General features: G+C 44.8%; 1 protein-coding gene across 1 annotated transcript; it reads left to right on the plus strand.

Annotated features, from left to right (window-relative positions):
• Positions 1-79: 79 nt before the first annotated feature.
• Positions 80-24,134, plus strand: LOC144753109 (C-type natriuretic peptide 1-like). The gene is made up of 3 exons (XM_078640900.1): positions 80-215; positions 5,262-5,577; positions 23,826-24,134. The coding sequence occupies exons 1-2, from the start codon at positions 129-131 to the stop codon at positions 5,565-5,567; spliced, it is 393 nt and encodes a 130-aa protein (XP_078497026.1). The 5' UTR covers positions 80-128; the 3' UTR covers positions 5,568-5,577; positions 23,826-24,134.
• The last annotated feature ends 291 nt before the right edge of the window (positions 24,135-24,425 follow it).

A 24,425-nucleotide genomic window follows, 5' to 3' on the forward strand; every position in this document is an offset into this window, starting at 1 on the left:
TGCTATGAGGGAGCAGGGAGGGGTGATGGACTATAAAGGCATCTGCGTTCAGAGGGAGGCCAACATTACAGCGGAAGACGGGAGCGCACCACGAACAAGAGACATCCAGAAGACGAGAAGGCACGGACATGAGACAGTTCGCCTGCTGCGGGTTCCTGCTGCTGCTGCTCCTGGGCCAGGAGCAGGCACGAGCCAAGCCCCTCTCCAACCTGCAGGTAGGGTAGCAGCATCCCGGGCAGCAGGCAGGTGCCTGGTACCCATCTCCCCTCTCCTCCTCCATCCCGACGGGCAATGCCCATAGCAACCAGCTCGAGGATCGAACCCGGAGCTCTCAGAACATGAATTAGGGATTCTTTGATGGGTGGGTGTTTATTTAATCATTTGTCGGTACATTTCAGGACATTTGTCCACGCGAGATAAAAAAAACTATTAAGTAGCCAGTTTAAAACTGTACTTTTTTTTTATAATTGACGTTTTAAATGTAAGTGTACATATTATAGCTTAAACCTACATGTTTAGGTATTTACTATACATGGCAAAGAAATTAACCAAGGTGTAAGGGGATAAAAGCAATATGCCGAGGATCACACTACTAGTCGGTTTAATAGGGATGCCGGGATTTGAACCCAGGTCTGTTGGCTGATCCACTTAACAACATATTTTCCTCTAGGCGAGAGATGGGGGACCATGAGGGGAAGAGAGGATCAGTGGGGGGGCTACCTTTTCCAGTTGTACTACCGAAACATTGACGAATTAGTCTTGCTGCCAGTGAGTGTGCACGGCTGTCAAGCTCATCACAAACCTATTATTTCTAGTGTGACACTTTCAGGAACTTCAGGCTATCACTCTAGAGAGATGAAGGGGATAATAATTATCATGTCGGGGGAGGGAGGGCAGGGATGGAGTGTGTTGGAAGCGATGAGTAAAGAGGTACCTTCGCTCAATTAAAACACAAAGAAGATGTCTGATGAAGATGGATGAATAATTACATTGATTGTCATTAGTTACAGGGGCATTTGATTAACGTCACTCTGCATTTCAGAAAAAGCTAGCGTCAGCGAGTCCAACAAAAGGTAGAAAGAAATCCTACCTGGCAGGAGGAGGGACGAGCTGCTGTGCCACCACCATATGTTCATCTGCTACTCCACGACCACCATGGCACCATCACCTGCCCATCCACGACCAGTCAACACCCAGGCTGCCCACCTAAAACCAAAATAAACCTTCACCGGTCATTCAGAAACCAAGAGACCAACAGACACCTACCCATGTGAGACCAACAGACACACGTACTAGTCCTTCCCAAACCAACAGGTGTCTTCACTTACCCATTCAAGACTAACAAACACCCATACCAGTCCTGCCAAAGCCAACAAACGCTTTCACTGGCGATCCGAAAATGATAATACAGCCCTTCACCTGCATTTCCAACACCAACAACACCTTCACATGTCCAAATAGGAACACCCACACCGTAGCCGGCTCTTTAAGTCAAGCAACCATCATCCATGGTCCTTTCCACACTAATAAACACCTCTTAATCCGACCTATAATCCCCTTTGGCACACCTTAACATTCCCTCCCAAGACCAACACTGACTCATCATTGTAAAGCAAGTGACCCATACTCTGACCTCAAATTCCGAAAGTATCTTTATCAACCTCTCCGAAACCCACAGACTACTCTTCACCTGCACTTTTAACAGAGGCTTGTTTGCCCTCCCTTGAAATCTCAAACAGACGCACTGTCATGTCACCTTCATTCTAGGATTGGACACCGCACCCTCACACATCGCTCCCAGAAAAACAGGCACAGATTCACCTGCCTTGCTATCCCAACAAACACACCTTTATCTGTCCTTTCAGATGGCATACCTTCACCTGCCTGACAAACCCCTTAATACCCGTCAGAACCAACATTCTCCACATTCTTGTACACCCAGGTTCTGAGGGGCACTGGGTCACCCCATTATACTAGATGGACACCTGAAGTCAGTCCTGCTAGTATAGAATCAAACACACCGTCATCAGCTTTCCCCTGACTGAAAACACCTGTACCCACCTGTCTGATGCCAAAACACATCCACCTGCATGTCTAGCACAAGAAAAAAACCTACACGCGCCCAAAAACCAGCTACACCTTCACCTGCCTTTTCGGATTGGATACACCATCACCTGACTTCGATGATCAAACACCTTTATCTGACCCTACAGGTCCAACGTACACTCATGCATCGACCCTTCCTACACCAACCAACATATCGTATCTACGATTCTACAAAACACACCTTCATCTATCTTTCAACACCAAAAGACATTCCTGCTCTCCTGGGACATAGATACCAGTCCACCAGCTCTCCTAAGTCAAAAAACTCCTTTTAAGACAATACACACTTTCACCTGCCTCTAAGATTGGCTGCACGGGAGGATTAAACCCCTGCCTTCGAGGATTAAACACTTTCATCTGACTCACACATAGGCATCTAACCTTTCTAAACCAGCAAGCAAACCTTTATCTAGGATTCCAGTTAACGCACATAACCCCGGCACGTCGAACACCAAAAAACAACCCTTCTCTTCTAGGGTCTGACACACCTTCACCAGCTCTCCATTTCCCTACAACACTTTCACCCACCTGTCCAATACCAAAACCCTCATTTGCATGTCTAGCACAAACACACACCTCTACATGTTCTTCTAAGGTCGGACACACCTCCACATGCCTTCCAGGACTGGGCACGCTCTCACCTACCTTTGAGGATCAGACTCCTCCAACTGAACTTACACTTCCAACAGACGCACATGTACCTACATTTCCTATACCAACAAGCACACATTAATCTATGATACGAGACAATGCACCTTAGTCTGCCTTCCAATATATAGATGCATTCATTCGGTTGTAGCACATAGACAGGCACACGCTTATCGCCTCTCCCTATACAAAAACACCTTCATTCACCTGTCATACCAACCGCACCTATACTAACAAGCACAAATGTACCTATGATTCCAGACAAAGCACTTTGATGTTCCTTTCAACACATAAATGCATACCTGCTCTTCTAGCACATAGACACAAGTTCATGCCATCCCCCTATACAAAAACACATTCACCCACCTGTCCAATACCAAAACACACAGTCACTTGCATGTGTAACACAACAAACACACCTCTAGATGTTCTCCTAAAACCAGACTGGATGCATAGTCACCTGCCTTCAAGGATCAGACACCTGCATCTGACCCCCCCAGGTTCAACAAACACATGCATCTACCCTTTCTACACCGACAATGACACCTTTCTCTGCGATTCCAGATGACACACCATCACCTGCTCTTCCAACACCAAAAGACTGTTCTGCGATCAAACACATCGTCACTGGCTCATCAAAGATAAAACATATCTTCGCCCATCTGCTCAGAGACAAAAACACACTGCCACCTCATATCTAGCACAACACTCACACCTCTACATTATTGTCTCTGACCTGGCTCACCTTCATCTTCACCTTCATTAAGAAACCATCGCACACTCCTGCATGACCAGAAATACCTTCACCTTTCTATCTATTGCAAAAAATGTACATTTGCCTGCCTTTACAAAACAAATTCTACCATTACCAGACCTTTCAAGACCAAAGGCACAACTTCAGCCACCTGCAAAGACCAAGAGTCAGATCTTCCTTGGCCCTTCGAAGATGAAATGACGTACCTTTACCTTCAGTACGGAAACTCAATGAACACCGTCACCTGCTCTCACAAGCAGAAAGATAATACCTCATTCATCCTTCTGAGAGCAGCGAACACACTTTCACCTGCCAACTCTAAAAGATACCCATTTTCATGCCCTTACAGCATTACCTATAGTTCCACAATGTGTGTTTGTATTTAAATGGATGTATTTATTATGTGTAGCAAATACTAGAAAAGTCTAGCTTCACAACACAAAAAATGGAACTAGAAGGGAGAGGAAGGATGTGATCAGAAGGAATAGGGTGAAAGAGAGCACAGCAGCTGGTTAGAGATTCACTCGCATACGTTCTTAATCATACAACATAAATAAGGCAGTAATAGATAAGGTGAGAAGATAAAACGGGCTGATTACAGATCTTTCGGCAACAGCTGCAATTCATAATGTGCTTATTTGGGTACGCTTACAGAACTTCAAAGGGAGATGATAATAGAAAGAATATCACAGGCTGGCTTGGGATAAATATGTATCAGGAGATATATTGTTCATTAGGTGGATTTTCATCCTGGCTTGGATAGTCTTGGGGGATGAGGTATCCTTACATGAAAGTTGAAGCATGTTCCACACTTCTGTACCTGCTGTGGTGACCCTACCTGTTCAATGCCTCAAGGCAACATCAACAAGCCACTCGTGTGTGGTCCTTCTCACATCACAATGAACCTGATGCAGACCCCTTCTTATTGCTATCATATACACAAAGGAGCTACAGGGGTAGAGAACAGGTCATCCCCCACTCTTATAGTCATTCACAACACAGGACTTGTTCATGCGGTGAATCCACTGCTCAAATCCTAACCAATCCATTATGATATTTCAAGAAAATCTGTTGGGCCAGCGGTTAGTCCTATACCGCCTGTACTATTAGGAAATGGGTCACCAATTTCTTAAATTTAAAAAAAAAATTAATTTACTGCGTTGATTTTAATTTGTGTCTCCCTCAGTCATACCCAACCCGTCATGTGATACACTCACGCTACAATTGCGCAAAACAACTGTAAGTATGGGGAAAAAATGTGAAGGGGGTTAGTGGCACCACTAACCCGCTTCCATTTTTTTTCTCCATCCTCACAGTTGTTTTGCCCTTCTTATTGCTATCTGAGCCATCTTCTCAGATAATCGGCTCTTCTTAACACAACTTTACCCATAACTCCTTGAGTGACCTCCATTTGATAATATTTTAACCATCCCACCTCATCTGTCCTCCTCATAACAGCACTTTAAGCTTTGCAATTTTTGCTGTCATGTCACTTGCCTTCCCACCAGCAGCATACCTGCACCACCACTATATTTCTGTTTACTAGTAGAAGTTGTGGATACATTTCTATATCCATGAATATGCGGAAAAATCATACAGTTTTTTTCTTGCATTTGCTGTACCTTGCTCCATGGGGTGTTGGACAAAATGTATTTTCAGGGAAAACGATAAATCAGATTCTAAAGTATACCAGGCTGCATGATCTAGCAAGATTCATCGCTCTTCTAATAACCAGTGCCAACCCTTTTTTCAGAGCCTGTCTCGAATACTGGATGAGGATTTTGAGCACACCCTCGGTTCGGAAGAGGTGGATCGCGACAGGGAGGACACGATGCCCACCGGTGCCCTGGAACCCCAGGATTCTGAGCTGCAGTGGACGCGGGGTTCCAGGGACCAGCCTGAGGGTCCATCCATGAACGACCAAGCCCTGCAGAGGCTCTTCAGTGACCTTGTGGGCTCATCCAGGAGGTACCGAGGAAGAAGTAAAAAGGGTCTTTACCGGGGATGCTTCGGAGTCAAACTCGACAGAATCGGGTCGCTGAGTGGCTTAGGGTGCTAAGGATGCTTTGGTGAGTATGAAGTGCAAGGGTTTGTCATTTGGGAAAGAAAATTTGCACTCCTGGTTCTTCTATTCCAGAGAGAACTGTCTCAATTTAGAGTGCATGGGATAACTGTATAAAAAAAACTGATATGTTCATCATATTAACATATCCGGCAGGTATGCTAATAGCATTGTATTCCAGGAAGGGGTGTAGCTGCAGGTGGGGTGCTTGGGGTGTTACACCCCCTGATAATTTTATTCTGCAGAAAATAGTTGGGATAAGTTCAGTCCGGTATGGTGAGGTGTCTGCCGGATTTCACCTAGGATTTTTACATGCACACACACAAAGACTCTCTCTTTCCCTCTCCATCTCTTGCAGTCTTTATAAAATATTGGCTATTTTACAAAATATTTTCGGGCAGATTTACAAGAAAGTGACGCATCTATAGTGATGCGTCACTTTCCTTGCGCCACCCTAAAAAATGATTGCACTATTGTAAATACGGCGCACCATGGCGGATGGATTGACAGATGCGTCAGAAATTCTGACGAATCTGTTGGGGCAAAAGTTATGCATTGCTGGAGTTGTGTCGCAAGCACGAAGCAACTCCAGCAATGCATTTGTGTCCTATTCCCACTACACTGCATCACTCCTTACGCCTGCTTGAAGCAGGCGTAAGGTTTTGACTCAGCAGCGTCTGAAAAGTGACGCAGTGAAATTTTGTAGATTTCACTGCGTCACTTTTACGAGGCTTTCTTCCATAGGAACGCACCCCTGCATACATTATACCTGACGCAGGTATAATGTGACGCAAGGCTTTACAACGTGACGCATCTCCCTAGATGCCTCCCGTTGTAAATAGGTACAAAAGGGGGTGGTGATGGACGGAGCATCTGAACCAATCAAACACTCACACCCAGTCAAAAGATCTGGGTTTGATCCATCACCGTTCTTTAGCCCACTCTGCCACCCCAGTTCAGACATGGCTATATGCAAATCAGTCTGACACTATGCCTCATGGGAACAGTCCAGCCCAAACTGCCAAGCCATGCCTTCCCTGGACCGGAAACAAGCTTCCGAGGACCGGTTTCTGGCATTACAGCCGTCTTCAGCCAGGCTTGCTTGAATCCAGTGGCAAAGTGAGCAATGGACTCACGTCTGAGCATACCCTGCCAACTTACGGCGAACAAAGCGGTACAAAAGGGGGTGGTGATGGACGGAGCATCGGAACCAATCAAACACTCACACCCAGTCAACAGATCTGGGTTTAATCCATCACGTTTTTTGGCCCACTCTGCCACCCCAGTTCAGACATGGCCATATGAAAATCAGTCTGACACTGTGCCTCATGGGAACAGTCCAGCCCGAACTGCCAAGCCATGCCTTCCCTGGACCGGAAACAAGCTTCCGAGGACCGGTTTCTGGCATTACAGCCGTCTTCAGCCCGGCTTGCTTGAATCCAGTGGCAAAGTGAGCAAGGGACTCACGTCTGAGCATACCCTGCCACACTTATGCCGGCCAAAGCAGTACAAAAGGGGGCGGTGATGGACGGAGCATCTGAACCAATCAAACACTCACACCCAGTCAAAAGATCTGGGTTTGATCCATCACGTTGTAAATAGGGCACATTGTTTGCGCCGCCTTTGCGTCACAAAAAGTGACGCAATGGCGGTGCAAAGAGGCACAAGGGGCTTGTAAATCTGCCCCCTTGTTTTTAGTCCCGCTAACAATCTGCACTGCCTTTCCACTCCTCGTTAAACCCCCCTCATGTCCTGCTTCTCAGATAATGTATGTTAACAAGAGATGCCATTGTGATTATCACCCTAATATGACCTCTGCGGTAAAACACGCACTAAAATAGGTGTAAATTCCGCATTCTCTTTACCACATTTCACCATATATATAGGAGCACTGCCCGGGCAGTGATCTCTGATGAAACATGGTCCTTCTTTTTCAGGCGTTCAGAAATTTTGGGCGGTAAAACCGTCTGGGGAAATACCATTTGTGCACGGTCACGGGACTCCCCCGGGTGGTTTATTCAGTTTCAAGCATCTCAGTCGAGGATCGGAATGAAGCGGTGTTTCGGTTTTACAGCCATTACTGAAAGGGATTTCCCTTTTTGGACTGTTTTCCTCATAAACATCCCTCCAGAAATTAAAGAGGACTTTGCACGTGTACCTCCCCCACCCCCTCCCTCGTCCGCCTACAATTTGCATCCAAAACCAGGCGCGGATGAGACAGCTTCCTGGGCACACACACAGCCGCACCCAGCACTTCACAGGTCTTTTAAAGATATTTTGCTTGTTAATGAGGCTTTGATGGTTTTCACCTCTTTTTAGGGCCCCTGCAGCCCCCTCCCCCCAAAAAATTTCGTAGCACCCAACCACCCCCTCCCCCCCCCCCCCAAAATTTGACTCTAGGTGCGCCTCTGTCCAAAACCCTCCACAGACATCAAGTTGATCCAATTTGGGATGAAGCACTGAACTAGGGATGAGCAGCCTGTAATTATCAGGGAGCATAGGTGGCGACCCTGTCTCAAATGTCTGGCTGACCCCAAAGTCCTCTGGAGCTCTCGAGCCCAAAGCGAGCCGGCTTTGCAAAAATCAAAAATGTAAAAAGTCCGCGGCACTTGGCAGCCCCTCCGCTCCTGCACCAAGGGTGGTGGTGGGGGGAGGTGCCTGGAGGGGGGCACAGAAAACTATAGGGGTTTGAGGAGGTCTGCCTTCGGTCCCTATGTAGGCAGAGGACTCTGGGTGGGGGCAGGTCCTTTAAAACGGGGAGCGCAGGACAGGGTGGAGAGAGATAGACAGGGAGGGGAGAGAGAGGGGGAGGGAGTGAGAGAGAGAGGGGGAAGGAGAGAGAGAGAGAGGGGGAAGGAGAGAGAGAGAGAGAGAGAGAGAGAGAGAGAGAGAGAGAGAGAGAGAGAGAGAGAGAGAGAGAGAGAGAGAGAGAGAGAGAGAGAGAGAGAGAGAGAGAGAGACGCGCTCAGGTAACGAGTGACCACTACTACACATTCCTGTCAGTCATATACGGTGTGTGCCCTCCACTACACACCCTGCCAGTCACACACGGTGTGTGCCCTCCCTACACATCCCTGTCAGTCATACACTGTGTGTGCCCTCCACTACACACCCTGCCAGTCACACACATTTGTGCCCTCCACTACACACCCTGCCAGTCACACACGGCGTGTGCCCTCCCTACACACCGCTGTCAGTCATACACGGTGTGTGCCCTCCACTACACACCCTGTCAGTCATACACCGTGTGTGCCCTCCACTACACACCCTGTCAGTCATACACTGTGTGTGCCCTCCACTACACACCCTGCCAGTCACACACGGTGTGTGCCCTCCACTACACACCCTGTCAGTCACACACGGTGTGTGCCTTCCACTACACACCCTGCCAGTCACACACGGTGTGTGCCCTCCCTACACATCCCTGTCAGTCATACACGGTGTGTGCCCTCCACTACACACCCTGTCAGTCATACACCGTGTGTGCCCTCCACTACACACCCTGTCAGTCATACACGGTGTGTGCCCTCCACTACACACCCTGCCAGTCATACACATGTGTGCCCTCCACTGCACACGCTGCCAGTCACACACATGTGTGCCCTCCACTACACACCCTGTCAGTCACACACGGTGTGTGCCCTCCACTACACACCCTGTCAGTCATATACGGTGTGTGCCCTCCACTACACACCCTGTCAGTCATATACGGTGTGTGCCCTCCACTACACACCCTGTCAGTCACACACATGTGTGCCCTCCACTGCACACCCTGCCAGTCATACACATGTGTGCCCTCCACTGCACACCCTGTCAGTTTACACACGGTGTGTGCCCTCCACTACACACCCTGTCAGTCATATACGGTGTGTGCCCTCCACTACACACCCTGTCAGTCATATACGGTGTGTGCCCTCCACTACACATCCCTATCAGTCATACACGGTGTGTTCCTTCCACTACACACCCTGCCAGTCATACACATGTGTGCCCTCCACTGCACATCCCTGTCAGTCACACACGGTGTGTGCCCTCCACTACACACCCTGTCAGTCATACACGGCGTGTGCCCTCCACCACACACCCTGTCACTCATACATGGTGTGTGCCCTCCACTACACAACCTGCTAGTCATACACCCAAGGCTTGCGCTTGTTGTGTGCTCTCTACTACACATCGCTGCCAGACATACGCCCAAGACTGATGCATGGTATATAGACCAGAACAACACATCCCCAATGTTCCTATGCATAAGATTGGCACATGTAGCCTGGACCGCTACTACGAATCTCTGCTAGTCATAAACCTAAATCTGGTACACGCTATCAGGACCTCTACTGGCACATCCTAGCTGGCACCACATACCTGCTGGCCACAAGCCTCAGGCCAGGCCATTTGTTTCTGAACTCTGATGATCATGTGCTCAAAGCTGGTACATTAGCCAGACCTCTACTTTCCAGACACTTCCACCTTTCCAGACACCAGAGATGCCTCCTGAGTAAACAGACTAAATCTTCCTTGGTAAGACTGACCTCTTCCTTAACTCGATTTCTGATAGCTCCCCAATCAGCCTGAGATGATAGTTTGTGGTTGGTAGAATCCATCTGATCACTGGGCAATGATGCTGATTCCAGCCTGGTTGCATAGCAACAAGTGAATTGGGATGCTGGCCACTTGAAAGAAGGTTTGAAGATGTTCATGATTTTTACCACCAACGTTCCTGCCGATGATCAGAAGTTGAAAGAAGTGCTCCATTCTGGGGGAAGCAGTAGGAAGCAAGTGGACGCTTGTGTATCTGGAGATGATGCGAGAGATGCTAGAGAGGCTGTGGCCGGTGGTATGTGGATGAAGTGCGGCTGCAGGGCTCTTCAAACATTAGTACATCTGTACAAAATGCCACGTGGGACTTATTCAAAGAGAGACCCCATCTCTGGGTTAGAGGACTCTGCCATCTACTTATCATCATAATTCGGATCCAACTTAACTGAACAGAAACAACAGATCAGAAAGCACGGCACTGAATAAAGTAGAAATTTCCGTCATACATGCATTGCATCCACACATATACAATATGATGTGAAAAAAATGAATATAGTGCAGACGACCCAGTGCTCACTCGGTGATCATATTTGCAACATATCTTCAACCTTTCCAACTCCTCAATGTCAGCTCTGTTATTTTTATAATTGGGGCTGTAGTATTACTTAACAAGGAGGCTCCCTCTGCAATCATTGCAATGTATTCACCTGTATAAGATAACGTATCGTTAGCTATGGCACCCACTGGAGGCAAGGACCTATAGATACCATACCTACTGACTCGAAGTGGGTTTCATGGCAAAAGACACTTTATCTTATACAGATGAATACATTGCAAACATAAATATACCAGAGCTGACATTGAGGAGTTGTAAAGGTTGAAGATATGTTGTAAATAAGATCACCTTGTGAGCACTGCGTTGTCTACACTGTATTCACTTTTTTCAACAGATGTAGGGATGCAAGAGTATATGTAGGATGGAATTTTGTACTTTGTCCAGTACTGTGCTTTCTGAACTCTTGTTTCTGTTAAAATTAAGTTGGGTCTGAATTATGATGCTAAGTAGGTGGTAGAGTCCTCTAACCCAGAGAGAGGTCTCTCTTTGAATGAGTTCCACGTGGCCTTTTGTTCATATATACATATATTGACCAGTGGTCCATGGGCATATAGGGTTATCCTTGTTGAATAAATAAACCTTATAAACATTGGCTAAATGCTTGGAGCAGTTGGTAAGTGTGTGGAGTAAACCCCATGGAGCTGGAAATACAATATGGAATTCTGCCCAGTAAATCCAGATCTGCACAGTTATTCCCCACTCCGTCAGGTTTAGCTTGTAACAACCGGCTCTGTGTGTGGAGAAGATACCAGGTGGTGATGGAAATGTTGGCCACCTGGAAACTCCGCGTATATATCCACCTAACCTGTAATCAGGGCCTTGAAGCTCTGTTGCAGTGCTATGGCCATCCCCTGCCCTCCTCCTGAAAGAACCAAGGGGCATATTAGCAAGAACCTCGTTAAAATTATCGCTGTTTTAGCGGCAGGAAACTGCCTCGAAAACAGCGATAATGGGCTTGCTAATATGCGTTATAGAATTCCCATAGAATTCCTGGTTAGATGTGCAGGACATCTAACCTGGGCTTCTATTGGAATTCTATAACGCATATTAGCACGCCCATTATCGCCGTTTTAGCAGCAGTTTCCTGCCGCTAAAACGGCGATCATTTTAACGAGGTTCTTGCTAATATGCCCCCACGATCTATACTTAGAATCGAGGCACAGTTTTTGGTACCCAGCTTACACATTACAGAAAATGAGGACTGCCACTCGCCAGTGGTATTTGCTCCCGTTTCATAAAGCATTTCCACATTTTTACTGCTTTTCTCTCTCACTCAGCACCAGTTAAATCTGGTGGTACGTGCGAAGTGTGAGTGAGCACAATGTACACACAGCTCTAAATATGGAGTACAGCTGAAATAGACGCACATCGCACATTTTACCATTTTTACCAATGTCAAAATGATAATATACATGAACTTTCATGAGCACCAGCTGTTTCTGCTTATGAATGTCTTTAACTCCTCCAGTTTAATGAACAGCTTCAACAGCCTGATCTCAGAGGGTGCCTTGCTCATGTAGTCACCAGACTGCATTCAATCCACACCATGAGTGCGTCCAGTCAACACAATAATATTACCAGCCTACAGCCAGCTCATCCTTTGATTGATAGCTCACTTTGACCAATTAGGAAAGTGACATCACCAGAATGCTCCAATATGCACCATAGCATCATTTGACCATCACCAGTCCACTCTAAGATATCATCAAGCGCCCTCGTTGTGATATCACCCGACTGAAATGAACCCACTCAGTCACGTTCTGGTAACGGTATAGTGTGCACTGGAGTCAGTCCGATGATGCTACGTGGTTGGGTGGTGATGATGTTTTCATTAATCGTCTATCGTCGGATCATAGCTTTTTATGTCACCACAGACTGTGGATGTCATCCTTGAGACTACGCAATGACAACACCACACTGCGACTAGTCTGCACTACATGCCATCACCAGCCTGTAACTAGTCATCACTATGACATCACTAGATATCTACACACCATGACATGGCATCATCTGACTGCACCTAGTTATCGCTATGACACCAAGGTTGTGACCAATACACACTTGGCCATCATTAAACTGTGACTAGCCGCCACTGCTATAACCAGACTGTGAAAATCTTGCACTTTGACGTCACCAGACCATGAACTGGCCATAAACGGACATTTCCAGTCGGTAATTATTTCTCACTATGTCGTCACATCACCAGACAGGGACAAGTGAACTCTCTAACACCACTCACATGTTTCAAGCCCACTCTATGAGATTGCCAGTCTGTGAACAATGCAGACTGCAGCCACCACCAGGGAGCCAGCCCAACGAAAGGACACCTGAGTCACCAAGACTGGTTACCTTTAGTGGAATGTAAAATTGAGCTAATAGTAGTGATCCAGTACTTCAGACTTTCCCGCACTCTCACCAACAAATCAGGAGCCCTTCGCACCGGGTGGCGATGCCGCACGGCGGTACAGCCCCTGGCTAAAGCACCATCCTGAGCCCTTTAGACTGTGAGGATCTGTGCTCTGCATCTCTCCCTCTGAAAGGAAGGCCCCTGACAAAATTTGAAGCATACACCTTCCTTTTGGATGGCCATTGAGCAGGAGACCATACCAGCATCAGCCTCTTGTACTGTTTGTGTTCACTAATGGCCTCAGATAACAGGTGACCACCTAGTGGCAGCTGTGTGGTCCAGTGCTGGTGACTTTTGCATCAGTATTCACGGGGTGCAAATATTTAATATGCTGGGGTACCCTGCTCTCCGTCAACCATGAAACTGCAGAAGACCATAGGATCTCGTTCCAGCAAAAAACACACCTGGTCAGTGATCATACAGAACAAAACCACACCATCCTATGCGCTCACAAGAGCTCAGGGTACCCGAGGGCGAATAGAACATCCTGACCACAATCATCACAAACCAAATTTGGATCCTTTATGCTTTTCCTCGGCCCCTGCCCTTATTGAGAAGGTCCCAACATCTCCAAGTATCTTAAAAGCACAGAAACTAATAATGCCTACTACGATGAACCAAAATATGAAAATATGGGATTAATTTGGTCCCCTTTGGCCGATAAACCCAATCTGTACAATGCTAGAGGAGCCCGCGGGAAGCAGGAAAAACCTCACCACAATAAAGAAACAGAAAAAACATCAAATCATGGCTTAATTTGAACTCCCTTAAGCTCCTTTTCTACTAAAAGGATCGGGAAGCATGATTTGCCAGGGGTCTGTAAAAAATGCACATATGTTCATTAGCTTAATGACCTCTCACAGATCCTTGGTTTAAGGAGTTTTAGTCCGCGGGACAGAATCTGGATTCTTCCGAGGTGATGAAGACCCATACAACCATATAGCCCTATAGGATAAAACTAGGCCACTTATTTCAATGTACGTGTGTGAATATCCCTCATAGATGGACAACATTGGTCCATTCATTAATGGGATGCAGTCTACCCTGCTTTAGTGTTTGGGGTAAATCTCTGGAAGATCAGAGCTAGAGCCTCTGGGCTTCAAGTACATACTTTTAACTGTGCTCTTAATATAATGAGTATCAAAAGGCATTTTGAATTTTTGAAACGCTGAATAAACAATACTTTTATTCATTTCAGTGACCTTTGCTCCTATTGAATCCTGTATAAATCATCATGTCATCTTCCATGGGTCAGCCCTTGAATTTGCGAGTATAGCTACAGCTGGTGGCAAAGGTGGGCAGGGGAGTCCTCTCTTAGCATACCAATCTTAGGGTCCTATTCAGCAGGGCCGGCTTTAGGGCAGTGCGACTGGTGCAGCCGCACTGGGTGCTGACCTGTGGAGGGGGGCACTGTGACCTCGGGGGGGGGGGCACTGTGCTTAGCAATATCTTATGATAGGAAAGCTGAGGGGCACTTTTGCAGGTGGTAGTGAGAGAATCCGAGGAGGCTTCATGGGATGTGGGGGCGCCAAAACTGATTGTCGCACCGCGCGCGACCAGCGCTAAATCCAACCCTGCTATTCAGCGATTGGCAGACGGGATGCTCCTTCAAACGGTGGTGGTTATCCCCTCCACTGTATTACACGTGCCATAGGCTATAATATACTTATAATATGTACTTATAATACAGTGGTCGGGGCATCCACCTCATTCTTGGAGGATCGTGTTGATCAACAAACTCTACATAAACCCCTAAGTATGTACAATCCTGGGACAGGACTCAGAATAAGCAGTGTCACCTTTATAACTCAACATCTTTGGTAAGATTTGTCAGTTTCTTCCCTCAGAAACATAGTTCATTGTGATGGTGGGTTAAGTGTCACTACATCTTGGTTGACAAATATTGCATCCACTGTATCAATTACCACAATGTTCTTAAAGTAATCATATGTACCTAAGTATGTGTTTACTATTCTTAACCTAAGTATGTATTGATGAGTATAGATTTACTATTCTCAGCTTTACTTCTATTTACCATGCCAATATATTGGTCGTTGGTATAGCAGCAACAATTTTGGAGGTCGAAAGAATATTGGTGGCTTTGATTCAGCGCTTAATTTGTAAGAAAATAAGTGACAGGGCTCTTATCAGGAGGCCACCCAGGCTGCACCACCAATTGCCACTGCCGTCACTGCCAATGACAGTACTCACACAACTCCCAGCAATCACACTGCTACAAGTGTGACAATTCAGACGATTCGAGGTCCCCAAGAATGGCTTGGGTGGCAGGTATTAGTTGTTTTAATTACTATTTGCTTACCCAACAACTGTTGTCGTGGTTATATCTATATTTCACAAACAGTGCCACCATGTGGTGTCTTTCATAAGTTCCGGTGTTCTAGATTGAGTGTTGGTGCTGAGCACCAGCCACCACCGGCTCAAATTAAGCACTGCTTTGCATTCTTTCATGCTTAGATCACTGAAGCTTCCGGCACCTAGGTCTGCTATAGACGTTTCTTTCTAAACTGCAAAGCATTCAAGACTTTGCAATGCAGAAGGTTGCACCACTTAGGAAATGTGATCACATCTCAAAAGCTGGCAGAGCTTTGCACTGCTGCACAAAATCTTTTGTGGACTACAGTGCTCTGGATTGCAGGTGGGGTTCACTTAAAACAAACGCCTTCGTCTCTTTCACCCAGCTCTTTGCTCGTGCTTTATGTCCCACAAATTCTATGTGCTCAAGCGTGGGGTCAACCTATTGGCAAGGTCAATGGAATTATGCAGCAAGAGAGGACCACATTATGTGGCAAAGCTCACTACATAATGTGGCAAGTAAATGCAAATAACGCAGCACAATAATCCACATTTTGTGATAATATGGGTTCATTATTTTATCATTTTTACACATGTTAACACTGCCAAGGCACTTTATTAGTACTACACCCAAATATAGCAATATGCAACTGAAAGGTGAATAGTCAACCTTAGCAATGTGCCGCCCACTGCACACCACCATGTGTCACTATTTTGGTCCGTTTGAGCTAGAAACAATAATTTTTGTTAAAATCTGCAAAATATGCAGCAGATCATGGATTATGTGACAAACGCAGCAAATCCATAACCATGGAAAAAACACAATGGCCACAGGTTCATATAATTTCAGTGACCCTGCCTATTGAATTCCATTTCCTGGTACCAAATTTATGGAATGTCCTTACAATTCAAAGGCGTTCTTTTCCTGACCACTTGCAGTTCAAAAAGGTACTTAACACTTGCTTTTTTCTGCTGAACGCAGGTGGATCTTTCAGCTTTTTCAGTACTTCCAAATGTGAGGAGTTATGTTTTTAGATGTGTCTCTCTAGACGAACACAGAGCTTTAGAAATAATCAGTGATTCATTTGTTGAAGCATAAGTGTAGAATGAGGCATACCAAAGCTGCAGAGTCTTGATTTTACCACATGCCCTTTTCATCCACCTCCAGATTCTCCCTACCTCTTCATCTCACTCTTGCGAGTTATTTTTTCTTCCCTGCTTTCTATCTCTGTCCCTGTTTTTCATCTTTCTTTTCCTCATTCTTTCCCTCTTTTGTGTTTTCTCTCGCTTGCTGTTGATCAAAGTCTGTTGTGGAAAAAAAAGAGGTGGTCTTTATAAATGAGAACACCACCTGCAGCCACCGGCTCCAAATAAGCACTGGAAATGGTAAATCAAATAAAATTTAAATAGCTGCTGCCAAATCCTTATAACCAATAATACCTTGAGCAAAAAGCGAACAGCATCCATACTCTTTCCATTTTTTGTCAAATCCTTTGAAGTGCAATTCATCTTCATCACCACCTACATATGTTTTAATGAAAAGGCTGTCCCCTTTTATTCTGCTTAGACGTTCTGTATTGTTAGTTCTCCTCCACAGACAGCAAGCTACATGTATGTTTCGAGTTCATACTATTCGTGCAACGACATGACATCTAATGGCAAACAGCTCCATGTCACAGGGTGCTGGCACAATATGTACCATAAAATGAAAACTGGTTCAGTGAAAGGAGCTTTTCAGGAGCAGCAGATGTTTGCAGCTATTTACAATGCTATCTTTATGGCAAGCCCCATCACTGAGAAAGAACCCATAGTAATATTGACTCGCCGCATTATACATGCCAGTTAATTTTGCATTTTTTCCTTTTCTACGTGTCCTAAATAACTGGTGTTTCTATTACTCAACGTAATGGCCTTTATCGATCTCCAGTAGATCAAGGGCCAGGCTTGACTTTCCATATTGGACAAGGATACCTCCGGGTCGCATCAGATGTCAGCAGAGGGAGCCAAGGGTGCAACAAAGTTTGCATCTGAGACTATTTAGGGCTTCGTTTTCAAAGTTCAAATGTTCAGCTTTGGACACAAACTTTAAAATGTTGGCATTTCCAAACGTTTGGTTTACAGTGACTATTGCTTTCTTCTGGCTCATTCAGAATCGTCTAGGCAAGATGGCTAATTATCCTGCCTCGCCTGCTGTCAGATAAGCACAATGGCCGAGATATAACAAGGTTGTGTGCTGGCGCAAAGCCACACAAAGTCTCGCAAGAGCATTTAAAGGTGCTTTAAAGGTGCAATGTTCTCAGAGTAAAACCACCTGTGCAGGTCTTTGCTTCGTTTTGCATCAAACAGGCATTACTGGGGCATAGTGGGCTGGATTAGCCCAAATGCCAGTTGGATTTTATACAAAGCCCAATCTATTAAAACAGAACTAGAGGGTATTGCATTAAAACCAACCTTTCCTCGAAGCAAGTGTTAGCAATGGGAAATGTATAATTTTCTTAGAAAAATCCACTCATTGCATGTGCGTTGCAGGTAAGCGTGGTGGGGCTGGCGCTGCTGGGAGGGGTGCCGACAGACGACGGAACAGGAATCATTTATTTATTTATAGGCTGTCCGGTTTTCAGTTTCTACTTTTGGTAAATTCTGGTGGGGTTTTTTCAGTGTTTTCATTATCTTAAAAAACAGTTGTTATCAGTGGTTACACATTTTCACGCCACTAAAAACAACAGAAAAAGTGTTTTTGCAGTGTTTATGGAACGTTTTGCTTTTATCATTGCTTGCTTTCTGCACTGAAAGAACATGGTATATAGACAGTGTACGTATAGTGTATATGAGGTCCAAAGAGATTTTTGCAAATTAATCTTATTGTAGTACACCATACAATACTTCTTCAGTGAGTCTTTGGTCATGTGCGCTTGCGCTTTCCTTCCCATGTAAACTTCTGTGAAAAGGCCCTCTCAGCATTCATAGCCCCTTGGGCTGAGAACCGTCAGCTAAGGGGCAGAGTTGGGATGACTCTTTCTTTGATGCCACATAAAGCACAAAATGATAAATATTTGCGTTTTAGTTCCTGGGCATAAGAAAACAGTGCCTCAGAATGGACTAAAAAGTCAATAGCATCCCTCCTTAACTCTGAAGATTGTAAAGATGTTTTCAGCATACCATCTAACAAGTGGCAAGGAACTCCTACAGGGAATCACTTCAGCTCGGGTATCAATTTTGACAGGTCATCACACAAAATTCTTATATACGTAGCTGAATCACTACAAATACAAACAATATCACTCCAATCTTTGTTGAACTTGGAAAGAACCTTTTTAGCAGAGCATAACAAGTGACGCTGCGTTCCATGTTTTCCAAAAGCCTGGTGTCACGTTTTCACCACTATCCCAGATGCTTGGTGGTGATATATATACTTGTCACTATACCTTGCATTTAAAGTTTAAAGCCATGAGGTGTTGGCAACTCACCTACTATCAATACTGACTCACTAGAAACTATGGTCTGATGTATTAAGTGTTTTTACCCATTCTCTGTGGGCAAATGTGATGACACATATTAGGAAAGATTTTTATAAAACTAGCCATTTTACCCATCCAGCCAAAATATCAAATATGAGTTTGATATGTCCTGATTCTCTACAGTTTATAAAATAATTAAGCTAAACCTAAAACTTGAAACTAAACCCTGCATCTTTAGACCAAAGGCCATAAAACTGAAAAAAGTAAATGGAAGAAGAAACAATATTTTAGTGGCATCCCTAAAGAACAAAACTCTATCAGAATAATGTTAGCCAGTCTTTCTTACTGCTAGCTTTTATAACAAAGTTACATTTTATTGACCCCTTCAGTAAGAACAAAATTACTCTTTCACTTTCTTTTTCCTTTCTTTGAATGGCATTTAGTTTGTGGTTGTGCAGGTGTTTTTTCAGTGTTTATGTGTTTTCACCAGTGAGGGCTATTTTTCTTTCAGTGGGGTTTTATCAGTTATTATAGGTTTAAACCTAAAACCCCACAGCCTATTTATTTATCTCTCCCTCTGAGGTCTCTTCTGGGCTATGGTTTTAAATGAATAGCGAAGGCGTCCTAATACCTTTATGCGCTTAGTAGACTGCAGGTTGTCCTTGGTCTTTAGTTGGCTCTGAGGGAGTTGACGTCACAGCGCATGAGTCTTGTGTACCTAAGATCATTTTGTCTTGTGGTTGGTTCTGAACTTGTTGACATTTACAGTGGGAGTCGTGGGGCTTGTATGCACTCAGTTTACTAAAGATCATTCTTGGTTTGTGGTTGGCTCTGCGCTACTTAATGTCTGCAGCGCGTTTGTCAAGGGGCCTGTATACACTCAGTGTTCTAAAGATCATTCTTGTCTTCTGGTTGTCTTCTGGTTGGCTCTGAGCTTGTTGACTTCTATAGAGCATGAGTCATGGGGCCTGTATACACTCAGTGTTCTAAAGATCATTCTTGTCTTCTGGTTGTCTTCTGGTTGGCTCTGAGCTTGTTGACTTCTATAGAGCATGAGTCATGGGGCCTGTATGCACTCAGTGTTCTAAAGATCATTCTTGTCTTCTGGTTGTCTTCTGGTTGGCTCTGAGCTTGTTGACGTCTACAGCGCATGAGTAATGGGGCCTGTATGCACTCAGTGTTCTAAAGATCATTCTTGTCTTCTGGTTGGCTCTGAGCTTGTTGACGTCTACAGCGCATGAGTAATGGGGCCTGTATGCACTCAGTGTACTAAAGATCATTCTTGTCTTCTGGTTGGCTCTGAGCTTGTTGACGTCTACAGCGCATGAGTAATGGGGCCTGTATGCACTCAGTGTACTAAAGATCATTCTTGTCTTCGGGTTGGGTCTGAGCTTGTTGACGTCTACAGCTCATGAGTCATGGGGCCTGTAAGCACTCAGTGTTCTAAAGATCATTCTTGTCTTCTGGTTGGCTCTGAGCTTGTTGACGTCTACAGCGCATGAGTAATCGGGCCTGTATGCACTCAGTGTACTAAAGATCATTCTTGGCTTGTGATTAGCTCCGAGCTACTTGATATCTACAGACCGTGATTCGCGGACCCTGCATGTACTGATTAGACTGCCCCTAGCTCTTGCCGGTCGGTGGCCCTGAGTAAACTGAAGTGCACAGCGCATGAGTTCTGACACTTGTAAGTGTTCAGTAGACTGAAATTCGTTCTTGGCCTGCGGCTGGCCCTGATTGAGTTTGCGTGTATTATGCATGAGTTCTGATTCCATCATGTGATCAGGAAGCTGCGCATAATTTTTCATCTATCTCTGGTTTGGATTATTTTGACGTGCAATACGCATGAATCCTGTACACTCTATGTGCTTAGTAAACTGTGGGTCATTCTTGGCCTCTGGTTTGCTTTGATTGAGTTGACATGCGTAGTGGCTGAGTCTTCATACTTGTTGTGCTCAGTAGACTGCAATTCGTCCTTGCCTTTTATTGGTTGTTCATACGTTGACCCATGTTGTGCAAAGGTTCTGGGAGTGTTTACCCTCACTAGACTGCAGGTCATTTTTGGCCTGAGGTTGACTTTGATTGAGACGACATGCCTAGCGTATGAGTCCTGGCCCTTGTAAGTGTTCAGCAGATGGCTGTTCGTTCTTGTGCTTGTTTTTACTCTGAGTAAATTGACACATATTGTGCATAGGTCCTGGGCCTCCTTGCACTCACTAGACTGCAGGTCGTTCTTGGCCTCTGGTTGGCTCTGATTAAGAAGGCATGCATAGCTCATGAGTCCTGACCCTGAAATGTCCTCAGTGTATTGCCATTCATTCTTGGCTTGTGTTGGTTATGAGTGTTTTGGCACATATTGTGCATGTGTTCTGGGACCGGTTTGTGTTTACAGGACTGCAGGTTGTTCTTGGTCTCTGGTTGGCTCTGATTGATTTTGGCGTGCCACAATGCACAAGTCCTAGGACTTTCCTGAACTTAGTTCTCCATCACACGTCGCCCTTACATTCTGGGGAGCCAGGTAACATGAGTTATCTGTTTATCTCTTCCATAGGGGCTTTTTGGGTCATGATTTTGGCAGCCAATGTCTCTGTTCGAAGATTGGTACAGGGCATGCACGATTGAGGTCTCAGTAAACTGCATTATGCAGTGAGGTATTTGGTGCATGTTGGGATGGCCCATGCTGCTAGTGGCAAGGACTGACATAGAGACAGCCCTTCTCCTCTAGAATGGCTGAACTACAGCTGCATAAATCTCCGTTCTGCCCTTGTGAGACTGGATTCATGGACAACAACATCCAAGTGGCCAATAATGTAATGTAGCTTTCACTGTGAAGTATGGTTAATGCAGGTGACCATTAGATGGATATGTGTTACCTAGACCTACTTTAACAGTCCTGAGATTTCATGGTACACAGCAGTGCATTCTGGGAGTTGACATCATTGGTTGCTTCAATGCACATCTAATAACTAATCCGCAGATGCATCAAGAACCCATTTTGCTATTCCTTAATAGCGAAAAATAACGATTCGCTATTAAGGAATAGCAAAATGCAATGCATGAGGAAATCACTAAAAAAATAGCGATTTCTTAAAATTCCTTAATTGCGACTCGCAAATTGCGAGTCGCAATTAAGGAATACCTCCCCATTCATTGGAATGAATGGGAAGACATTCTCAATTTGCGAATCGCAATTAGCGAATAGCAAATTGAGAATGCGATTTCAAGGGTGCAGGGGTGTCCAAAGGACACCCTGTTGCACCCCTGAAATTGATCTGTGCACATATGTTGCACACACACATGCCCTTAGGGCATGTATGTGCGCAACATGAAACTTTGAAAAATGCACTTTAGTGCATTTTTCAAAGTTTTTGCAAATTACTGTGAAGTTCAACTTCATGGTAATTTGCGAGCCCTATTAGCGAAATCGCTATTTTTAAAACTTTAATGCATTGCATTTAAGGAATCTCAATTTGAGATTCCTTAAATGCAAGTAATCGCAATTTTGCGATTTCTTAATTTGCGATTTTTGCATTTGGGATGATGCATCCCAAATGCAAAAATACCGGTCGCAAAGGGGCAGATTCTGAGAATCTGCCCCTCTGCGAGCGGATTTTACCTTGATGAATCTGTGCCTATGGTTTGTAAAAAGAAAGACCAGGATTGGAACAACGGTGTCCCAGTGACACAAAACTGCTCAGCCGCCCTAATTGTCAACCATGTCAGGGTTGCTGGCACAAATTCTGTGAGTTTGCTTGCAGTAAATAGGTCTGTTCCCCCATCAGATGGCTCCAGGTCACCTGAGGCACTCGTGTTTACTCGCCAAGGCTTTCCTTTGAAAATTATTTATTGTTATTAATTGCTTCAATCTAAGTAGTCTCCCTGAGGATAATGAATCCTGGGACACTCCGAACTCACATATTTGTTAACTGAAAGCCCCAGATTAGAATCAGGGACTCTCAACAACCTAGAATGATCTATCGACCCTTCCCATCACCCTACAAATGAAAGGAGCCATGAATTCAGGGACATTTTAACGCAGATCTGCAATCACCTCAGTAACGTTATTTACCCAGTAACTTCTGCAGCCAATCAATCAGCATATAACAAACCAGCAGCGTGTACACAGAGAATAACTCTAAAAAGAAATCAGAAAATGATGAGAATTGGCATTAAATAGCATTCTTATTGAAAAAGGAGCATACATACATACCTCTGCTAAACACAGAAGGCATTACACAGGCAAAATGACCACCTGCTTAGAGACTGGGTTAAACCCAGTTAGTTAATTATTTCAATGTTGTTTCAGTGCTGCATACCTCCATGTGCATTATATACAACTAGAGGTTAATGTATTCCTGTCATACTCACAGTAGGCAAAGGGTGGTGCCTTTGTTCCATGCATGTGAAATTGTGAATTAGAAAATTAGTGTAAGTACTGCACTCACTAGTGTAGATCTAGGCAACAGATTGTCCTGCGCCCACCACATTGGGGCGCATCCCTACTCCATAGGGTAGTTAGCGCTACTAGGTGACCTAGCTGTACCACTTCCAATTGTGGCAAAAAATTTATTTACTTACCTGAAACTTAATAGCTACCTACAACCCAATATATTCCCTTGAGGACAGAGGCTGGGGTCTCATCAGTGCAGCTGGGCTATATCCCCAGAAAGACCTAGTTGTAGTGCACGAACATTTCATATGTGTAAGATGTGGCAAAGGGAAGATGTTGTGACATCAGTACGCCTATATTATGCATTGCTGCACTAATGTCACTTGGCCACTTCCATTAGGAATTACACAATGGTCTAGTGCATTTCAGCACAAATCCCGCACCCAGAGGGTACACTCTGCTTACTTGTAGCTCCTGCTAAGCATCTGTGGTACCTATTTGTTCTCATCCTTCATCTTCTCTCTATTGACAGGACGAGGAGAAGCAGCCAATAACTGTGGCCGACATCACAGATGGAGCCCGTCTCTGTGGTCCCCTGACTCCGTTCCCCACCATCACGGCTTCACTTGCTTCATCTGTAAATCTGGACTTTTGGACATCTCTTTGTAAATGTATTTGACCTGAATTAAAGAAAGTATTTTTTATTTCAATAAGTATTTATATTTATATATTAATTTATGTCATATGTTTGCCGCATTTACATCTTCGTTAAAAACCATGTGCAATAACTGGAAATGTCAAATGTGTTTTTCACATGTCCAAATAAACCTTTGTTTTCATAGACGGTGTCGAATATCTTTCTTGTGTACTGGTGTCACTCACAAATGTCATCAGGTTAGGATGAGTATTCGAAGAGTGCTGGTCCCATTACAGGTGTGTGACTGGTTCATAATGGACCTGATTCATAAAAATGTTGACATCTATGCAGGCAGATTTTTGCTCCCTCATGGACGTAGATGTAGGTATGTAAGATATACGTAAAAATATTTTCAGATAAGTGTGGCAACCTACCCTAGTTGCAAATTTTCTGCCATAATCCTTGGAAAGATTTTTTTAAATTCCATTTTGCTAT

Source organism: Lissotriton helveticus, chromosome 5_1 (genome assembly GCF_964261635.1).
Source record: "Lissotriton helveticus chromosome 5_1, aLisHel1.1, whole genome shotgun sequence".
Classification (NCBI taxonomy): Eukaryota; Metazoa; Chordata; class Amphibia; order Caudata; family Salamandridae; genus Lissotriton; species Lissotriton helveticus.

Excerpts from the sequence above, each read along its gene's own strand:
- LOC144753109 (XM_078640900.1), top strand. The coding sequence starts at position 129 with ATGAGACAGTTCGCCTGCTGCGGGTTCCTGCTGCTGCTGCTCCTGGGC. Across the intron at positions 216-5,261 it reads AGCCCCTCTCCAACCTGCAG|AGCCTGTCTCGAATACTGGA; the intron begins GTAGGGTAGCAG and ends CCCTTTTTTCAG.